This window comes from Candoia aspera, chromosome 1 (assembly GCF_035149785.1).
Source record: "Candoia aspera isolate rCanAsp1 chromosome 1, rCanAsp1.hap2, whole genome shotgun sequence".
Classification (NCBI taxonomy): Eukaryota; Metazoa; Chordata; class Lepidosauria; order Squamata; family Boidae; genus Candoia; species Candoia aspera.
In genome coordinates, this window is record NC_086153.1 from 142653873 (window position 1) to 142673871 (window position 19999).

At 37.6% G+C, this 19999-nt stretch overlaps 1 protein-coding gene across 1 annotated transcript in view; it reads right to left on the reverse strand.

Moving 5' to 3' along the window:
• Positions 1-19999, reverse strand: part of NBAS (NBAS subunit of NRZ tethering complex) — a 189778-nt gene that overhangs the window by 151453 nt on the left and 18326 nt on the right. Inside the window, exons 13-21 of the mRNA XM_063314683.1 lie at positions 18532-18595; positions 15617-15810; positions 11798-12055; positions 10878-11003; positions 10060-10211; positions 8753-8890; positions 7999-8077; positions 6710-6814; positions 5186-5322 (exon numbers count right to left, since the gene is read on the reverse strand). Coding sequence (XP_063170753.1) covers positions 5186-5322; positions 6710-6814; positions 7999-8077; positions 8753-8890; positions 10060-10211; positions 10878-11003; positions 11798-12055; positions 15617-15810; positions 18532-18595 — 1253 coding nt within the window. The remainder of the gene's footprint in view (positions 1-5185; positions 5323-6709; positions 6815-7998; positions 8078-8752; positions 8891-10059; positions 10212-10877; positions 11004-11797; positions 12056-15616; positions 15811-18531; positions 18596-19999) is intronic.

Here is a 19999-nt window from a genome sequence, read left to right on the forward strand (position 1 = left end):
ACTCTGAATTCTGCCTCTAACAATACATGGCAAATTAACAGCTTCAAGTTGTCAGAAACCTGCTATCTCACGTCAGTTGTCGTATCAATGCATAGCAAAGCTTCAGCAAAGACTGGAACAAACAACACCACAACTGCTCTGCAAGTAATCTGTTCTGATGGCTCTTTGCCAATAAGATCAATCAATACAGGGACCTGATATTGAAAAGTGAAAGAAACATCAGGTTAACAGCATACTAGTCCTACTGAAAACAGCCTTCAGCGATCTCAAATAAATGCCCAGTGTGCCAATTTGCTGTCAATTATTTTTCTTCTCCCTTCATTCCATAATTAGCTGAATTAATTTAATAAGATACTGCAGGATGGGAGCCGCTATCACGATGAGGTCAAACATCAAAAGATATAGCCTAGGAAAAACATTTGAGAAAAATGCAGTGCAGGCAAGGGAGCATATTTATGAACCATTGCCTTAAAAATGTAGTTCTCTTTCACCACCTCACCACCTTTTATAGAAAACCATAATCGGCTTTTCAGCTAAATTACAGCTGATAAGGGAATCATTTATCTGAAATTCCTGACTCTGTATGACTAATAAGTTGGCTATAACATTGCAATATCATTTTTTCAATTCATTAAAAACAAAAACCGAGAATTACAAGGCTTAAACTATTTGTACTTCTATTGCTGATAAAGGACATAGTGTTCTAGAGAGATGTTCTCTTAAACTCAAATGGCCTTACTTTCCAGAACATATCAAAAGTTTTAACAGGGTTTTTTAAATTACAAAGAATTACTTACCACTACCAGAAACAGAATAGATTTGAAAGGAGGGAATATCACTGTTTTTTGCCTTCTGTTGAGACCAAATATTAAAAATGTTGCCTTGACTTAAGACTAAATAATTAAAAACTAGGAGTTAAAAATAAAAGCTAACAGAGAAAGAACAAAATAACAATGACAACAGGCTGACAGGGTGAAATATAGACTAATATTGAACTGATATTAAGAAGCAAAAATATTTTACCCCAAAATATTAATGTTTCATCCACTGTCAGACCATTTCTTTGCCTTCCCACTCTCCCATTTATGAATACTGATCTGTGTTTTGAAACAAAGGGTTGTAAGCCAATTGGTTTCTACCAACAGAAGGACTTTTTATACATCAAAGGCTTATATTAAGGGAATTGAGAAATGAACCTCACTATATTATTTTCTATGCTTTTTTGAAGATTCCCCAAATTTCTAGAGCAGATCTATGAGATAACTGTAAAATTACAGTATTCCTCTCCCTTATTCCACTGGACCAAATAGCTTTCAGGCATGAAGGAACTTCTGGACAGATTTCATTACTGTCCTCTCTGTCCACCCTCTTCTTACTACACACTCCCAGTATTACAAGAGCACTGTCTTTTCTATGCTGGCAAATATGAACTAGTGGCAACCAGCGTACACAACCTGCAACCCATGAGTCACATGGCCCTCCACAGGCTTTTGTGTGAACTGCAGAGCTCTCTTCTAAATAGCTTGAAATGCAGTTTGCTGACAAACAGTGGGTTGGTTTCTAAAGACCCCTTCTGGAATTGGACAAGACCTCTGAGTTAACAGAAGCCCATAGTGCCCAAACAAGGATCTGCTATATTTGCCTCTTCTCCTGCATTTAGTCTATGATTCTATCTCTCACCTGTCTTGCAAGAGCAGTATTTTCTGGGATAGAGAGGACCTCAGGAGAAAGGAGCAATGGATAAAAACAGTCTCCTCACACCTGGAAGCAGAACTATTATTTTAAGCATGGGAAGAGGCATTTTCAAACTGCACTAGAATTTGGAGAGGATTCCTTACCATCATGATACAATAAAGACCAAATAGCAGCAATATTATCATCCCAGAAATACACATCCAAGTGCATTTTATCTGCAATATTATTTTTAACAGCTGCTGAGAAATAAACTATATAAAATGAAGATCTGATTAGGTTTCTAATAGGCTTTTCATTTTCTAAGAAAAAAGGAAAATCACCTTATGGGGGGGGGAGATGCTATTTTAAAAAAGTCTCACATTTTAAGACTCCAACACATTAAAAAGCAAGAAGCAATCATTATCTGAATTAGATACTATAAAATCTTTTTTTAAAAAATCCTGTAATTTAGACTAGCAAATGTCACTTCTTTTAGAGAGTTAGTAACTGTTGAAAACATGTTATCTTTTTTTTTTTAAGAACTGAAAGAAAAGTGTGGAAAGGCAGCTTTTATTTTGAACTATGACAAGCACCAGAAATTACAACATGCTGTACCTATATTAGATAAATAGATCATGTCAGCTTCAGAAGTACTGATTCTTTTAAGGCCCTGCCTGAATGAAAGTCGTTTTCTTTTAAATGGAGCCAATTAATAATTGAGCTCCATTTAAAACAATTGAAACAATTAAGCCCCCCAAGCTGTTGAATGTACAAACTCAGGTCACACTCAGAAGTGACCCTTCCTCATTACTGTCAGGTCTCATAAGTGCTGATACTAGTGAAATATGCTTCTGTGTCAGATCTTGCAAGTACATTAGATTTTGACTCTAATAATTAGGAATTGTCTGTACAAAAATCAACTCTCTTTCATCTAAGCTGTCCTAGTGCCCACTATTCTTTACAGAGAAAGGAATAAAATACATTGTATTTTAATTTTTTAGCTTTATTGTAAACCACCCAGGGTCCCTCTCTCAGGGGAAGATGGGCGGTGGCGAAATTTGATAAATAAATAAATAAATCAACAAGTATTGCATCATCACTATACAAACACAATTAAACAGAAGCCTTTCATTAAACAATGTTTCCAATTTTGTCCATACTGGAAAACTATTGTGACTACTCTGATGAAGCCAAGCAATACCGAATAAACTTCAAATCATGGTTTAAGTACTATGATTGACTTGCTGTAAAAAAAGCAACTATAGTTTCCTGGTTGAGACATAAAGGCAAACCAAGCTTAGGAGCTTTCTGATTTGTTAGCATATTCCTCTAGAGGAAGAATGTGTGTCTCACAGTCACAGGAGACTTGGTGGCAACGTTACCACAAGGACAAAGCTTAATTTTTTGGCCCCTTCTTATTTGTCTGATACGTGGGAATTGTTCTGAAGTGTAATAAGTATAAGGCTGTTTTAAGGGGATTTGGGGATAAAAGCTGTCCAAAAGTCATGCTGATGAATTCTCATGTTTCATTAATGGTTGTAAAAATGGGGTCCGGTAGCTCCAGTCCACAACTATTCTAAAATCAGAATGAAAGAAATGGATTAAATGTGTGGGCAAGAGGGTCTGTTTACTGAACAAAGGTATAATTGAATATATTATCGCATGTCTGCTCCTGGACAGTCATATAAAATGGCAACACTCAAGTAGCGGACAACTCCTCCCTTTCCATGGCAATAACAATTCACTAAAAAACAAACAAAACAAACAAAACCCTCTACTTTCTCATCAAATCCATCCTCCAGACATAATATCTTGTATTAATGCAGAGAGCCTTGACATTGGTCCAGTTAAGATTTACTTGCTTCTATCGAAGTGTTTCAAAGTAAACTCCTATAAATAATATGTGAACCACTTCAATCATAGTTTTCCATCAAAATTATAGCTCAGTGTACTCTTTTCACATTCTCAATAGGGCTGACATCAAGAGGAATGTGCTGTGTATTTATTTCTTGCAACATCTGATTCCAAACTGACAGGTTCAAAGGGCAGATTTAACAAGAACGTTACCATTTATTTAATGTTAATCAGGTTTAGAAAACTGAAAACATAAAGGTCACTAAAGCATTTTTTTTCTTGTGGATGCCACATCATCCCACTTCTACATAATCAGGAAACGAAACCACTAGGGCTTAATGTGCACGAGGGGCGCATCTAAAATATTTAATTTTTGAAAGAAGTTGAACCAAGTATTTTCACTCAGATCTAGAAAGGTTGTAAGGAAAGTGGTAGACTACAACATTTGTGCTAGAGCAGCGAAATGACTGAAACAGAAACACTACTTAATTTAAAGCTGCTTTGACATAACTGGGCAACCTAACTGCAAGCTCTGCCATGCTATCAACCAGGTTGGGAATACCTTTGCAATGGAGTAATGATCACATGCCAAACATTTGCCCATAGGAACAAAGGTTCTGGAAATTAGGGCTTTAAAACTGGCTCTGAAGAAGGGCTTCAGACTTTGTGCAACCACAGCGTTGCTACGCTGTTCATGAAAGCAGCCACATCACTTTTTCAGGCTTCCACACCAGCCTGTATAAAGTTGTTGCTGTCCTAACTGCCAGGAAACACGCTGAGACAAGGAATTGGTCTCTAATGTTTTATTGCTTGTACATAACAGGAATCCTAACAAACTGAAGAAGCATGGGAAAACCCCAGCCATATAAACCCCAAAGGCTAAGGTGGGCCCGATCTGTGTCTCTTTGAATGGCCGCCCAATTCCTCAGTGCTACGCATGCGCTTTACAGCCTGGATGGGAGCCCCCTGCTCGCCATCCTTACTCATGACAGTTGTTACCTTTAGCGGTGATTAAGGCAACTCTCTGGATAAGTCCTTAAGAGTCACATTAATTATCCAACTCCTTAAAACAGCTGCAGCTTTTTCCAGATTCCATGAAAATCGAAAGCTTCTTCCAAATCATACAAAGGCCTACCAGAAATTACATTCAGTAGGCAAGTTCGTGGAAAACATTAAACAATTCTAGCCAAGAAAGAGCCATAGTTAACCCCTTATGACACAGCTTCCTATGTCCCTTTTTTATTTTGTTCTCTCTACAGGCTTTTGGTGACATAATTCAACAACTATTTAAAAACTAGAAGTCAGGAGCAGGAATGTTGCTGATGTTTCCATCAATGGCTATTAAATTGGGAGGAGGAAAAATGCACTTCTGACAGAGCTGCCTCCTTTAGGCTCATGTCTGATCTTTCAAGTATAGCAAAGAGGAAACTTGTATTCTACCAGGTACTTAATAATAAATTGTGGAAAACAGCAACAAACTGAGCAAAGTTTAGCTAGAAATGTGTTAGGGAACTCTCCTAAGCAGCACATGCAGCTTATATTTTAAACTGATTTATTAATCAAGAATACTGCTTATTTTATCAAACTGAAATCCCTAGGTTTTAAAAGGGAAATGTATAATTTTCCATTGATATGTAGAGAATAAGTATACACTCACCAAGCTTCAGGCAGCAAAAAAGAATATTCATGTGGGGAGGTAGTCTCAGGAAAATTGGAGAGAATTGGCAGCCGATATGGAAGCAGATCTGATCCGTGATATGTGAATAAAATCTCCAAGCCTCTCACATTACTTTCCTAGACAGAGAGTTCTGTTTTAATATTCAGAAACTAATTGTACATTCTGTTTTAAAAAAAATCTGTATGCCAAATTAACGGGAAGTCATGTAACTTCCTTTCCTTTAAAATATAAGTCAACCCTTAGAAGTATTTATTGATAGGAAGAATTTTCTCTCAATTACTTGTGAATTAGGGATAAGGGTGCTGTCCCACATTTTCTGAGAACAAAAGACCATTGAAAACAAAGAAACAATGACATGAAGTTGAATGACTGCAGAAAATACTGCTGAAATGCAGGAGTGGTCTTGAAGATTAGCTGGTGCTTGGGGATGGCTGGTTGCCTAGTGAATCTTTACCCTTTTTCTTCCAGTTAAATAGTTCCCCTACAATTAGTTTCTTCTCCAGTGCAGCTTCTTCTGACTCCATGCCCATTTTTTTTCTTTTTTCTTGCTTCTCCTGGAAAAAGGGGGGTATTTGTGTATATTTGTCTATTTATATGTGTGAAAGTGGCTTATATGAGAGACAGAAATCGATAGGTACTAAGATGAAACTTAATTAATTTTACTAACAGAGTAGGCTTTTTACAGGCAATTAATTTCAATTGGTGTTACTAAATTCACTTAGTATTAATTTATATTTTTACCCAATCCTGCCTTTTTTGGAATGTGGCTCCTGGTGGGTATATGTACAAACACAAATGTACATGCAGATATGTGTGTCACATACACACATTTACTCAGGATCTGTTTTGGAGTTGGTTTCAGATAGAGTTAGCAACTTAGCCGAAAAGCTGGGTACTGCAGGGGGGTTTTGTCTGTGTTCTTAGATATTTTGGGTTTTTTTGGTCTATTTCTCCTTCGTGGGAGATGTCTTCTTTTCAGGTAACTATGATACTGCACATTAACTATCCATTAGTTATGATAAATAAGCTGACAGTAATGTCTCAGTATTCTTCTTTTCATCAGCAAGCAGCATGTTGATAGAAAAGACAGTGCTCCTCCCAAAAGGGGAAGTCTATTATCAAATTACTTAAAAGAGACCTCACACATTATCTCCTAACAGAAGGTGACTGATGGACACAGTCTCTTCCATAGTATGGATAAAGCCATGGGAAGAAGGGAACAAAAGGGCCCTTTACTTTATCGCATATCAGATGAAGATAACACAAGCAGTAAACTACATTAACCACTGTGCATGCCGAATGGAAACTATATTTCAATCTGATTCCACAGCTACAACCATACTTTGCTTACTTGGGAATTAGTTACTAGAACTCAACGGGATTTACTCCCAAACAGACCTGAGAAATGTTGTGCTGCATTTCATGCTGGCATCATTAAATACCAATTTAAAAACCCCTAATCTCTAGGAAATCCTTCTTAGAAGAAGTTAAGAGAAGGTATACCCGAGCATACGTTCTTGCAGAAAGCACAATATTTTGATTGCGGAACTTCCTGAAAAACTCTGCATCATAATTTTGCTCAGCAGCATGTGGTCCTCCAAGGATTTCCTAAAGAAAACAACATTATACTTCAGAAAAGATATTAGTTCTCAGAAGTGCTTTGCATATGACATAGGATGCTTTCTGAAGAAGTGGCAACTTTGCTGGCATGTACCTTCTTATCCTATGCGAGGAAAGACAAATCAACTAAAAACAGGGAAAAAAACCACGCTTGGATTGGAAGTGCCCTCTGGATAAGTATTCCCTTCCCCCAGCCCTCCCCTTGTCCAAGATTTGAATAACCTCAACTCCACTCTCCTTTAAACACGCCAGAAGACTTGGCTCTTCCCCCAGATTGGGCTAGAATGGGACGTTGGCTAACTCGGTGAGGGGGTTTACAAATGTTTAATGAATGTTTATTCCACTGAGATAACCATCTTCCTTCTCTGTATTGCTTGTAGTTTTATATCTTTGGCTGTTATTCTGTACACTGCCTTCTACCATCACCAGCTCCTCCACAAATCCTTATCTTGCCTGCCCCATCTTCACTTAGTGTACTGCTGTTGCAGCCACTACCATCAATTATCCAAAAAGATCAGCGACTACAGAGACATTTAAGTACAGAAAGCTTTATGGTTGTTGGACCTTTAGGAAAGAGGACCTTTCAGGAACTGGTGCAGGGGTGACAAGTTGGAGCAGGAATGGCACAGCTGGCACTAAAAACAACAATGTAAGAATTGCCAAAATCAGCAACATACATGGAAATCAGGGGCAAGTGAAATAGATGGACAGAAGTATCAGTTTCTACAATAGACCACACTAAATGCTTTGGAGGGCCACATGAAGACCATGGGCTGTGGAATGACATGTGGCTTAAGTCATGTGACACTGCCATTTGAGTGCATCACAGGGAGTTGGTAGTTTTGTAAATTTTCACTCCAGTTTTTGTTACAAAGTTACCCTAAAGGCACAAAGAAGTTGCAAATATCTGAATTTAAAAATCTGATTTATTGGAGAAAAAAGCTGATAAAAAGGAGAAAACACGCTAGAGTGCAAGTTATAGCATCCATGTAAACCATATAAATTGGCTGAAATACAGTCTTGATCTTACCGGTCTCATTATTTGTGATAACTGAAAACCTAATAGCAGACTGAAAATCAGAAACAAGATTGGATGAAAAATTTAAAACCCTTTGTATAATGAGGCGCAAGTCAACAAATACAACACACCATTTAAATGTTACTTTCTGTACCTCATATGTTGCAAGCCGATCCAAATAGGTTAGTAGTTTCATCCTGCTACGACATAATTCTTTCTGTTCCAGAGTTAATCTGTTTTTTAATAAATGGTGGAGAGAATTTTTACATGTTTTCAAAGACTGCTAAGAAAAAAATAAACCAAATAAACTCATACTTGTTGAGATACAGTTCTAAGCAACGAAAGTACCTTTAAAAAAGTAATTTCAATCTAGCTTTAAGTATGACTAGCTGTATTATTTGTTCACCTGGATACAACTGGAATCCAACTAAATGTCATGCATTATATAGTAATGATCCTGATCCAGACTGCCATGCATAATTTAGGATTTGCATCTAAACGTTTCTCCTTCTGGAGGTATTTACCTGCACTGCAGGATTTTCCATTACATACACACTCAGATCTCATCTGAATGAATACTTTACAGGAACCACTCAACTGCTGGTTAGGAACTCAGTGAGTTGAGGTCTAACACAACTAGGGAACCTCAGGTGGAAAAGGGCTGTTTTAAAGCAATCAAATGTGTATCAGACAACTTAACTAAAAACTATTAGTGCCTGATTGGTGAACCTGTTTCCACATTTTAAACATCAACAGGAAATTAAATAAACTGGACTATTTCAAAGGGTTTAGTCAGATATTTATATATTAATCCAATTGGAATTAGAATGTATTTAACTCTTCACAAGCATGTGTATGTGAACATCGCAAAACAGCAAGAAGAGACTGAGCTTGGTAATTTTATTTACTTTGAGAAGTTTACTGATTCTAGAAATTCTTGACGCTTTATGGCTTCCTGCTCCTTTCTATACTCTGCTTCTTCCTCTGGTGTTAAAAACTCTTCATAAAGTAGTTTATCGATGTCTACATCACCTGGTAAGATAAATCTGGGGGAACAACAATAATCAAAGAATAAAAAACTGGTTATTTCATCAAAAACCAACTTTTTTATTCAATTTTCAGCTTTTGAACTTTTAGATTACAATATTTTTTTTAAAAAAATTGAAGGAATACTCAACAAAAACAAATCCATGAGTGTTTTTGCCCTTTTCAGCAGATAGGATGCTGTTATTTACCTGTTAAATGAAACAACTTTAATATTTCAGTGTAATTAATGGGTTTACACGGATACATAGGATATTGGTGAATACCTTAATAAGAAAGTACTGCCATTTGTACTGTTTATTTCAAAAACTAGGCTTGGGTATGTATAACTTACTAAGGCTACCATTTTAAAATATCCAGATATACTGAGATACACAACTGAAGTTTAAAGAAGTGCTTATAAAACTGCAGACAGCAATATAGTTCTCTGAAAGACAACTAACTGAGAAACAGAATATGATAGCTGTGTCATGTAATAAATGAAAAATGCATACTTTTTGCTTCCAAAAAAATTACTGATATATGAATATATATAACTGGATTAACTGGCTAAAACCTTTATTTTCCCTTTTGATAAAATTTTGTCAATGGACGTTTAATAGAACAGTTGAAGTGACAGGACTGTCATTTACAGCACAACATAATGTGTTTTATTTATACCATTTCTAGATCGCTTGATTAAAATTGTCCCAAGTGGGATTTAAGGACTGGTTCGTAGTCCAGGGACTACAAGTGGAAAAGGAATCATGCTTGTGACACTTTCAGACGGAAGGCAGCATGCCCATGAAGCTAGCTGCTCTAAAGTCATTTGGGCTGCCTGCCCCCTCCTTAGCAGAACAGTGTCATACTTATACCAAAGTACTAGAAGGAAGATTACAGGTATGAAAGCTTCGAAGGACATTATTCCTATCGTGAAAAAAGTGTTCTTACATGTGTCCAACTCATCTTTCAATCTAGTTTGATTCTTTTGAAAACTGTTTTGTAAAGGAGCCAGGTTCATCCACTTCATTTTCCTACAAGATTGTGGCATTCAAAGGGAGCCAGAGAAGGTTCCTCATATAGTTACTCAATATGCATCCAACACAAGTTATTTTTTAATCACAGGCTATGAGATTTTCTTAATACAAACAGCAAGAGAACATAGCAGAATCAATAAACCATTCCAGCAAACCTGCCACCATCTTCTCTTTTCCCTGTAGCTATAAGAGCCTCCAAGTCTGTCCCCTTTAAACCATATTGCAACAATTCTGTAGCAGCATCCACATTTTCAGGAACTCTTTCCAGGCATTCATGAAGTACCCAGGAACGCTTCTTAATTTTGCTCTGCTCCACAAAAAAATAACAGGAAAAAAAAGTACATTGACTTTTTTAGAATTTTCTGATAATAAAGTGAGGAAGTGCAGTTACAGGATGCTCCACTATATCAAGTGAATCTATGTATCATCTATGCAGCCTGTCCAAGAAATATTCAAGATTCCAGGCAAGAATCTTACACAGCCCTACTATACTATGGACTGAGTCTGAGATTTTCAGCATGGAAAACATTTACCATAAATGTTTCACAAAATATTTTTCCCATCTAACACATGAATTGGAAATTAAATCCAGTAGACTACATTCAATCCATCAGCAGGCTTTAGGATTCTCCATTAAATTCATTTCTAGACCCATGATAGAGAATATTGGTTTTCTTAACTAAAAAAAGAATAATAACCCCTAAAATATTGCAACAGCTTGGGATCCAAATATATCTTCATCAAGCACAAATGCACTTCTGTTGTGTGCAAGAAAGCTTTGTTAAACACATCCAATTTTCCCATATAACTCCTCCCCATAACACTGCAGAAAATCTCTTAATCCTCAGGAATGGCTTTTGAGGTATACAGTAAGAATGAAGAGATAAGTAACCCTACTTATTAGCAAATCTTGATTTGGATACATCCTCTGGAAATATCCATATAGATACTGTTTTTCCATAAGAAAACCTACCAAATAATCCTGAATAGAAGCCACGCTAACAGCAGATTTCCTCCATTGCCTCTGATAAACAAGGTCAGAATCAAGTTCATATGTTTGAGCTAGTGACAAAGCTTCCCCATATTCTTCATTATCAATCTAAAAACAAAGCATATAGAAATTAAGGCTGTCCACCTGGAATCCATTACGAGAGTTACCTTCTCTTACGCAAAGCATTTATTGTAATTATTTTAACATAACAAATTTATATTTATTCAAAGAGTCAGTAAAAGCATGTGCTACTCAAATATAATCCTTCGTGAGATGGTTGTGAGCCAAAAGCAATTGGTCAACATGTAGTCTGCAAGTAGACAACTTGTGGCCTTCTTTATGTTGCTGAACACCCAGCAATCCTACACTAATAGTGAGGGATATTGAGTATCTAAGTTGTAATTCAGTAACATAGTCTATATAAGGAATTTGCAAACAGTACATAATAATAGGTACCCCTGACACTCCATTTTATACACCAATCGCATGACAATTGCTGTGCCACCATAGGGAAAAGAATTTTTCCTGAGGTACTGCAAGTTTTGAATGTTACACAAGGAAAAGAGAGATCCTCATGGCAGACATTTTGTGCTGAGGAAAGGCATTAAACATGTGCTCATTTATTAAATGGGAAAAAACTAGGAAAAGAGCCCACTTCCATCAGTCTTCCCGTAAGACAATCAAACAAAGAGCCACCGCTTTTTCGTGGAGGGTGAAAAGAAATAAATATACTTCTCCACAATTGTTATCCTAGCACTTTAACTGGAAGGCAAATATAATGAAATCAGTGCAACTCAAAACCTAACAATCTAAAACACACAAGTAAGTTCAGGTCCTACAGTACTTTAAAGTTTGTTTTTTTTAATCACCCTTACTTGGAGAGGGGCACGTTTCATTCTTACCTTCCTTTGGTACAGTTCCTCAGGGGTTGTGGATCTCAGATTCACAAGCCGATAATTCTTTATAATTGTGCGAGGACGTTTCCTTGGAGGAGCAAAACGCTCCATTTCGGTCACAAAATAAAGTCCTTGCTTAAGATAGCCAAAATAGCGGACCTTTGCAGACATTTCATCATCTGAATCCGAGTCATCTTCTCCTTCATCTTCATCACCAGGCCTGCTATCTAAGCGCAGTCTCTTTGGGGCAAACTTTACCTCACACTACAAAGAAAGCAATTCTTACTAAACAGCACACTATATCACACTTAAGTCTGTCAGGCTTCAGGACACAAAGAGGCAATAAGCTACCACAATTCTCAAAGCTGATGGAAGCAAAGAGAAACCAAAAAAGACCACTAGAAAATGACTTCCCTCTCAAGCAGCCAAGTTATTAAACTGGATGGGCCATTAGCATAACCCCCTGTAAGGATCTGGTACATTCCAAAAGATCAGAACACATATGCTTAATAAGAATGTTTCTTAAGTCTAGGGAGAGGAGGAGGAGGACGATGAGCCATTTGAACTCTGCACATGATTTTTTTCTAACAAATTAAATTGGGGAGAAGGGGATGACATCTGTCACTATGCAGCATATTACTGCAGAAGTAGCAGTGTCTGCTGAATATTAAAAATTATTTTTAAATGGGTTTATCTCCACTGCAAAGCTAAATGGTTCTACACATCCATCCACAAATATAGAGAGCACCAGAAATAATTAGCCAACACCTAGTTAAACCTAAAGCTCAACCTTAATTAAATGAAAACAGACTTGCACTAATAATGATCAATGAAGGGTGAAATCATGAAGAATAATATAGAGAAAATTTGGAGGTAATGGGAAATGGGAGCCAGAGGAGGATGAAACAACGCAAAACACCAAATGGAAAGAGTTACGTTAGGGAAGAGAAGGCTAACAATACAATCCTGTGTATGTCTACTCAGAAGTAAACGCTAATGAACTCAGAGGACCTTAGTCTCAAGTGGCTAAACATAACCCACAGCCTGAAGAAGCATCATATAGCTCCAATGTATTATACTCAAAAGAATGAACTAAAGGGGAGAACGAACACAATGAAAAACTGCATTTTCCATTCACAATGGAAAATAAAAAAACCCTCAGTGATAACATCTGAAGAGAAACTATAAAGCTGACAACTGAACAGAAAAGGTAATATTGTCAACACACAAAGAAATAGAAGAAACTGAAATAAAAGAATAAAAATGGGACAAAAAACAATCCATCTTTGAAAGACCAGGCCTCAGAGCACACGAGGATCTTGCACAAAGGGAAGGTGAAAGACTCCAAAGATTTATCAGGGATAGATAAGACTACCTGAATACAAGAAACATAGAAATTATAACATTTAATCAAAAGGGAACTTTATGGTAGAAAGATCCCCACAAGAACGAAGCTAAAGAGTTTAGCATGTAAACAGTTTCATTTACCATCTATTTAGACAGCTTCTATCATAAAGTTGTAAGTATGATAAACGTCTCATTATACAGGGGCTTAAAAAAAATATGTTATTGGTACCTTTGTGTGCAGCTTCATTTCCTTAGGATTATTTGAAGAAAAAATGGTAATTTTATGGCCACAACTTGCAAGATATGCCAGTTTTTTTTTAAAAAATGGAAAACATTCTTTCAAAGGGAGACACCACTGCTCATTAAAAAGTAAGTCTTAAAAGTATTCATGATTAATGAAGACAGTAAACACTACTGACTTTGGATTTAACCTTCTAATAAAGAAATGAGAATATGATTGTGTTTCTGTGTATTCTTGAATATTACAGAGATGGCTTCCTTCCTTCCTTCCTCCCTCCCTCCCTCCGTTTATTTATCAAACTTTATCACCGCCCATCTCCCCCACACAGGGGGACTCTGAGCGGTTTACAATAAAAACAAAATTAAAATTCAGAACAATTACAAATACAATAAATACAATAAAAATAGAAATATAATAGAATCTAAATGGTTAAGAGATTTTAATCAGTCCATGAGTGTAATAGGTCCATCAAAAATTACTTTAGGGCGCTAGCCATCCCCAGGTGCAACTATTCCCCCTCCCATTCCAAGCCTGCCGACAAAACCAGGTCTTTAATCTTTTTCAAAAGTCCAGGAGTGAAGGGGCCTGTCGGGCCTCTGGGGGAAGGATGCTCCAAAGGGCGGGAGCTACAGCAGAGAAGGCACGCTTCCAAGGCCACGCCAGATGGAATTCTTTTACAGATGGGGTCTGTAACGTGCCCTCCCTGGCTGACCGGATGAGAGGGGTTGATGTAACGGGGATGAGGCGGTCCCTCAGGTATCCTGGCCCCATGCCATGTAGGGCTTTAAAGGTCATGACCAACACCTTGAATTGGACCTGGAAGCAAACTGGAACCCAGTGCAGCTCATGCAACAAAGGTGTTACATGTGCAAACCTTGGGACACCAAAGATTGCCTGTGCGGCTGCGTTCTGGACCAGCTGTAGCTTCCAGATACTCTTCAAGGGTAACCCCATGTAGAACGCATTACAGTAGTCTATATGGGAGATGACCAGGGCATGGGTGACCATTGGAAGGGCCTGTCGGTCCAGGAAGGGGCGTAACTGGTGCACAACACGGAGTTGAGCAAAGGCCCTCCTGGCCACGACTGCCACCTGCTCTTTGAACAGGAGTCGTGAGTCCAAGAGGACCCCCAAGTTATGCACCGGGTCTGTCTGGGGCAGCAACTTTATATGAGTTTTAATGTTCATTTTCTCTCTAAAAAGTGCCAAATGACCCATGACATTTGAACACTAACCCAATGTGTTGACAAATAGGTAAAACAATTCAACTGAAACCAAATTAGCTGTTTTACTTAGGAACTGGAGAAGATATATTCCCAAAAACCAAGTCCCAGATTTATTTAGCACAACCCATCTATTACCTTAAACTTCCCAATTTATCTTTCTTTGTCTTTTATTTACATCTAGCACAACTTCTAAAATTACTCCAAATTTGGTCATGTAAAAGCTGGACTCTTTCCATTTCTGTTTTCTACTAACCACAGAATGTGTTTCAACTAAGAGAGAGAAGGCTCTGAATAACAGCTATTCAAAATAAAAATCAGTGTTTCTTCAACCCAGCTATTCTGGAATTAACCCATCACAGCACCTAACAGTTCCTAATTTGAGTATCTGCAGTGTAGTTCCATAGTGCATCTTAAGAATGCACATTTTATCCCTTTAACATAAACCTTTTCCCTTCTATTTGCTTTATTTTTCCATCATGTTTGATGAAGCATTCTAGAGCACTCAAAAGCTTGCATGTTACTGTGTGATTAATTGATCTAATTAAGATACTGCCATAATACAAAATTTGAAATGAATTTTGTGATGAAAACTTATCAGATCAAACCTCAAGACTGTATGCTATCATTTCATCCTGCAAGCACATACAAAGATTTAAAGCTTTTACTTTCATCTTCAATGCTCATTTGATGCAAAATTATGACACTGGCTTATTTCAAACAAACACTAACTACATCTTAGGGCATGGGCACAATGCTCAACCATGGAAGAAAACATTTTTAATTTCCTGCCAGTAGGCATGAGAGAAAAGGGGACTGTGCTCATCTGAGATTCACTATGCACAGAAGAAAATCTAGGATCATTGTGACAATGCAACTGTCCTTCTTCCAAATATACCCTGTTTTAAACTGACAAAGGAAATCCTTCTTTTAAATAGGAAAGTTAGAATATTGCAAGAGACATTTCATACATGTACAATTAATCCCTTCTTTGGTTTTGCAAATACTTCCTACCTCCAAACACAGAAATCCTCCATCATGAGCCGATGTGACCTGAGGGGAGCTTTCGAACCATTCACAGGATTTCCCCAACAGGTTTTTCAAGCTCTTCACTGATGACACCGTCAGAGCACCTGAACAGCGAGCCAAAATGACAGCATTCTCCCCCCACCAGTTTATATCTATCAGTGGGTAAAAAGATTCTTTGTCTGGGGAGCGGGGAGGGGGGGGGGAGACAGAGAAAAGAAAAACATTTTGAGTATTTGAATAGAGCAACTTCAATTATTTAGTAAGTTATTTCAGAGCATAACTTGAATAGCCATATATCAACACAGCACAGAGGCCAACTTTTCTTCATTTTAATGGAGGTATTTAAACTAAGCCCTGCATAAAATATATTTTCCTTAACTAGGAAATTTCCCATAAATAACTTCCTTAGATAAAGAACGTTCTCCAGTCCAACAATATCAGACAATTTACATTCAGTTTCCACCCTTCCCTTTTTAGGGAGGGTCAGGAGAAGGTGGTAGAAGCTATGTACATAGCTACCGGGGGCCTTGGTGGAAGCCGATTATCTGGGTCTTTTCTAGTTCAGACTCAGGCCTATAGTACTGAGACAGCACTAGTCATGCTTTTGGATGATCTCTGGAGGCATCAAGACAGAGGAGATGCATCAGCCTTCAACTGGCATCAGGGGCAGGGAGGGGAGGAACCCTTTTCCAGTGGTTCTCCTCCTTTCTCCAGGGCTGGTTCCAGTTGGCACTGGTGCGGTGGGAGAGGCCTAGCCCTAGGGTCCTCTTATGAGGGGTGCCTCAGGGCTCAAATCTCTCCCCACTTCTATTTAATATCTACATGAAACTGCTGGGTAAGTTAACCCCTTAGCATGGGGTGAAATACTGTACCATCAAAATGCTGATGCTACTCAGCTTTCTATTTCCATCCCTGGCTGCATAAGTAATGCTGTCAAGGTTCTTACCTAGTGCCTGGAGGTTCTGAGGGTCCGGATGAGGAAGAACAGGTTGCAGCTCAACCCTGACAGGACCAAGTGACTTTGGGTTTTTGGGGCCCCTGGATCTGATGATTTTTCATCTTTAACTGTGGATGGGATAGTGTTTCCCCAGACAGAGTTGGTGCACAATCTGGGGGTCCTCCTGGACTTACTGCTGCTTGTAGAGCAGGGGGGACTTTGCCCAGATTTGTGTTGTGTGCCAGTTGCACCTGTTCCTGGACCAGGAGATTCTGCTATCTTTCATGTTGTAGTCACTTCCTGGTTGGATTACTGCAATTCAGTCTATGTGGAGCTACCCTTGAAACACACACAGAAGCTTTAACTGATACATGTGGTCTCGGGCATTTCCAAGTTTGCCCATGTAACAACACTACTGCACAACCTGCATGGCTTCCAGTATGCTTCTGGGTGCAATTCAAGGTGCTGGTTATCACCTCTAAAGCACTACATGGCATAGGGCCAAGTTACTTGCTAGACCATCTATCTTCAAGGGTTTCTACCTGTTCCACCAGACCCAACAGGTGAGCATGCTACAAATTCCTTCTACAATGCCGTCTTGCAGGACCAAGGAGGCATGCCTTCTCTTTTGCAGCACCTGACTATTGGAACAGCCTCCCCACTGAGATTCAGATGGCCGTGACCCTTTTGGCCTTCTGGAAGGCTATTAAAAGATGGGTTTCTCCCCAAGTGTTATAGCCTAGATGTTAGGGGAGCCCAATATATATGTATATTTTATGGAATTTTATGAAGTGCCTCAGTTATTTATTTATTTTTTCCTTGTATTGTATTATTTTAATGGTTTCTGCATGTCTTGCTTGCCACCCAGAGTTATGAATTTAAGATGGGTGGCTATGCAGCACAAATTTCCTAAATAAATAAATACAAGTTAAACAATCTTTTTAAAAGAATGCAGCTAAGTTTAATAAGGAGCATCTATTCATACAAAACAGAACAGAGTTTTTAAAAATGCACAGAGATATGGTCATGCTGTCCCTCAAAGTAGCAATGAGACGCATTTCTTTGACAAATGGCAAATAGAATCCAGCTGAAGCTGTAATTACCACTGACAAGCTGAAATAATATGAGATAATTATCATCCATGCTCTTTTCTGGATGTTTATGAAAATGCACCATTACACTACTTCACAATGTTCCTTTTAAAATATTGAGGGAAATTGCCTACTTTTTTTTTTTTGCTTAGGTATAATATTTAAGATAATGTATATTTTTGTTCAGGCACAAGTGATAGGAGTAAGTAAGGGACATGAATCCCAGAGATCTCTTAAGCTCTGCTTTTTCTATCATAACCCAACCTTTAATCCCTTCTTTGGGATTAAATAAAATAAAATAAATAAACAAACCTTGGGAGAATTAGAAAACAAAATAAAAAAGGGCCATTTTAATACAGATCCCACTTGCTCCAACTGTAACACCACAACAAAAACAATCTGGAAAGAATCAGAAGTACAATTTAATGGTAAATATTGGCAGTAAAATATTTGCAGCTATTCCTGTGGTTTAAAATATGTTTATTTGGGAGTAAATGTGGAAAGAAGGGAATATCAAAATGGAAAAAAATGTAAGAATCAGATGAAAAGGTTTATCTACTTCAGCATCCTTTTTTATACAGCAGTATACCTGTGAGAAGCCCACAAAAAAACACAAAAGCAACAGCCTTGTCCCATTGGGGATCCCCAGCAAGGGGTCCTCAGAGACATACTCTCTCTGAATCTGATAGTATATAGAGCTATTACAGCTCAAAAGCGTGTATGTAGAAAGTAATCTTAAAATGTACCATTTAAATTACTGTAGAAGGCACCATTTTATGCCACTGTTTATATTCTGAAAATAGATTCATTAAAAGTATTGGGTTAAGAAAATCCCACTCTCTCAAATAAAGTATTAGGATTAGAATACCAACCTTTAATTTTCTTTCGCTTTTCAAGAGAGAGTTTCCATTCCGCTTTGATTTCATCATATCCTGGCTAAAATGACAAGAATGAAAGTTTTCTTTCTAATTAAATACTAAGGGCATCTCTGTCTCTCTAGAGATAGAGTATTTCCTTCTACTAAAGTATTTCTTAGGAAGAAAAGTGAGTATTTCAGTAAGTTCTACCATATCACTGTTATGTGATGAAATGAAAGAATCACAAAAAGCAATACACGACTGGTTAAGATGGAAAGAGCCTCTACTGCAGACATGTTCAAAAATTATATTAAACACAGGCCCTACTTTAATCATGGTTAGTTGAAGACACTTGAATCTCAGTGACTGATGATTTCTTTCACCTAAGGTCGGTTAATTCTCCACCATCTCCTTTTCATTGGCCATACTTAGCAAGGTGATAAGCAAAGCTGAGTCTTATATTTCCTCTTGGTTAACCTTTTTTTTCCAATCATCACCAAGAATCTTGTTCTCCCGCACCCCACCCCCAATAACTACTCTGGTTTCAATACTAAAATATGATTGGGGAGCAAGCACTGGAACAGTCATCAGCAATGATATAGTTATTTAAGGTAGAAAAGAGGGTGGATATTACATAAATATTGTAGAGATTAGTCAGATGTGATGATGGTGGAAGCCTGAGAAGTCTTGCAGATCAAGCAGTGCAAATGAAACTTCTGAATTGCTGGTGAGAGTCAAGATATGTGCTCCATATTAGAGGTGGATAAGAACTAGATCTGGATTCAAAGGCATAATTGGATTCATAACTTGTATGTGCAAGCATGAAGCACCTTTTGGAACACCTTAAAGTAGCTACATCTTTTCCTGGCTTGCACAGCTGCTCTCCATAAATAATATGTAATCCTGGGAAAAGATTGGTTTGGTTTAAGATGTCCCTAACATGTAACTATAGATGCTATATGCCCATGTGCATTCCAAATCACATTTTGCTCCATGAACCTATATCTCTGCACACCCCTAATAAAAGTCTATGATTTCATTCCTGGCCTGCTCCCCCAGCAGGATTGTTGTGGAACTATGATAATTTTTATATATTAAAAAAAGATAATATATAAAAAAATGGAATACAGCATAAGAATTTTCAGGTTTCAAAAAAGGTTAGATAAGTTTTATATCTTTTAAAGACTTGGTCAATTCAGAAAAAATATTTTTCAGGTTTATTTATTTATAAACATTTAAATAATGTTTTTAAAATATTGGCCATTATTTCTTCTATGCTGGAGATATAACACATTTGGAGGAAACTTAGCGCATATGTAATGTATGGACATGTCCACCTTACTGATAATATTACTTTGGTGACCCAAGTTCTTGGTAGGAAGTTAAAGGTCAAAGAAGTTAAGGTGCTGTTAAATTATATTCTAGAAATTTGGCATTTCTCAATTTATGAAGAGATTTAGATATATCATGCTTTAACTGTTGC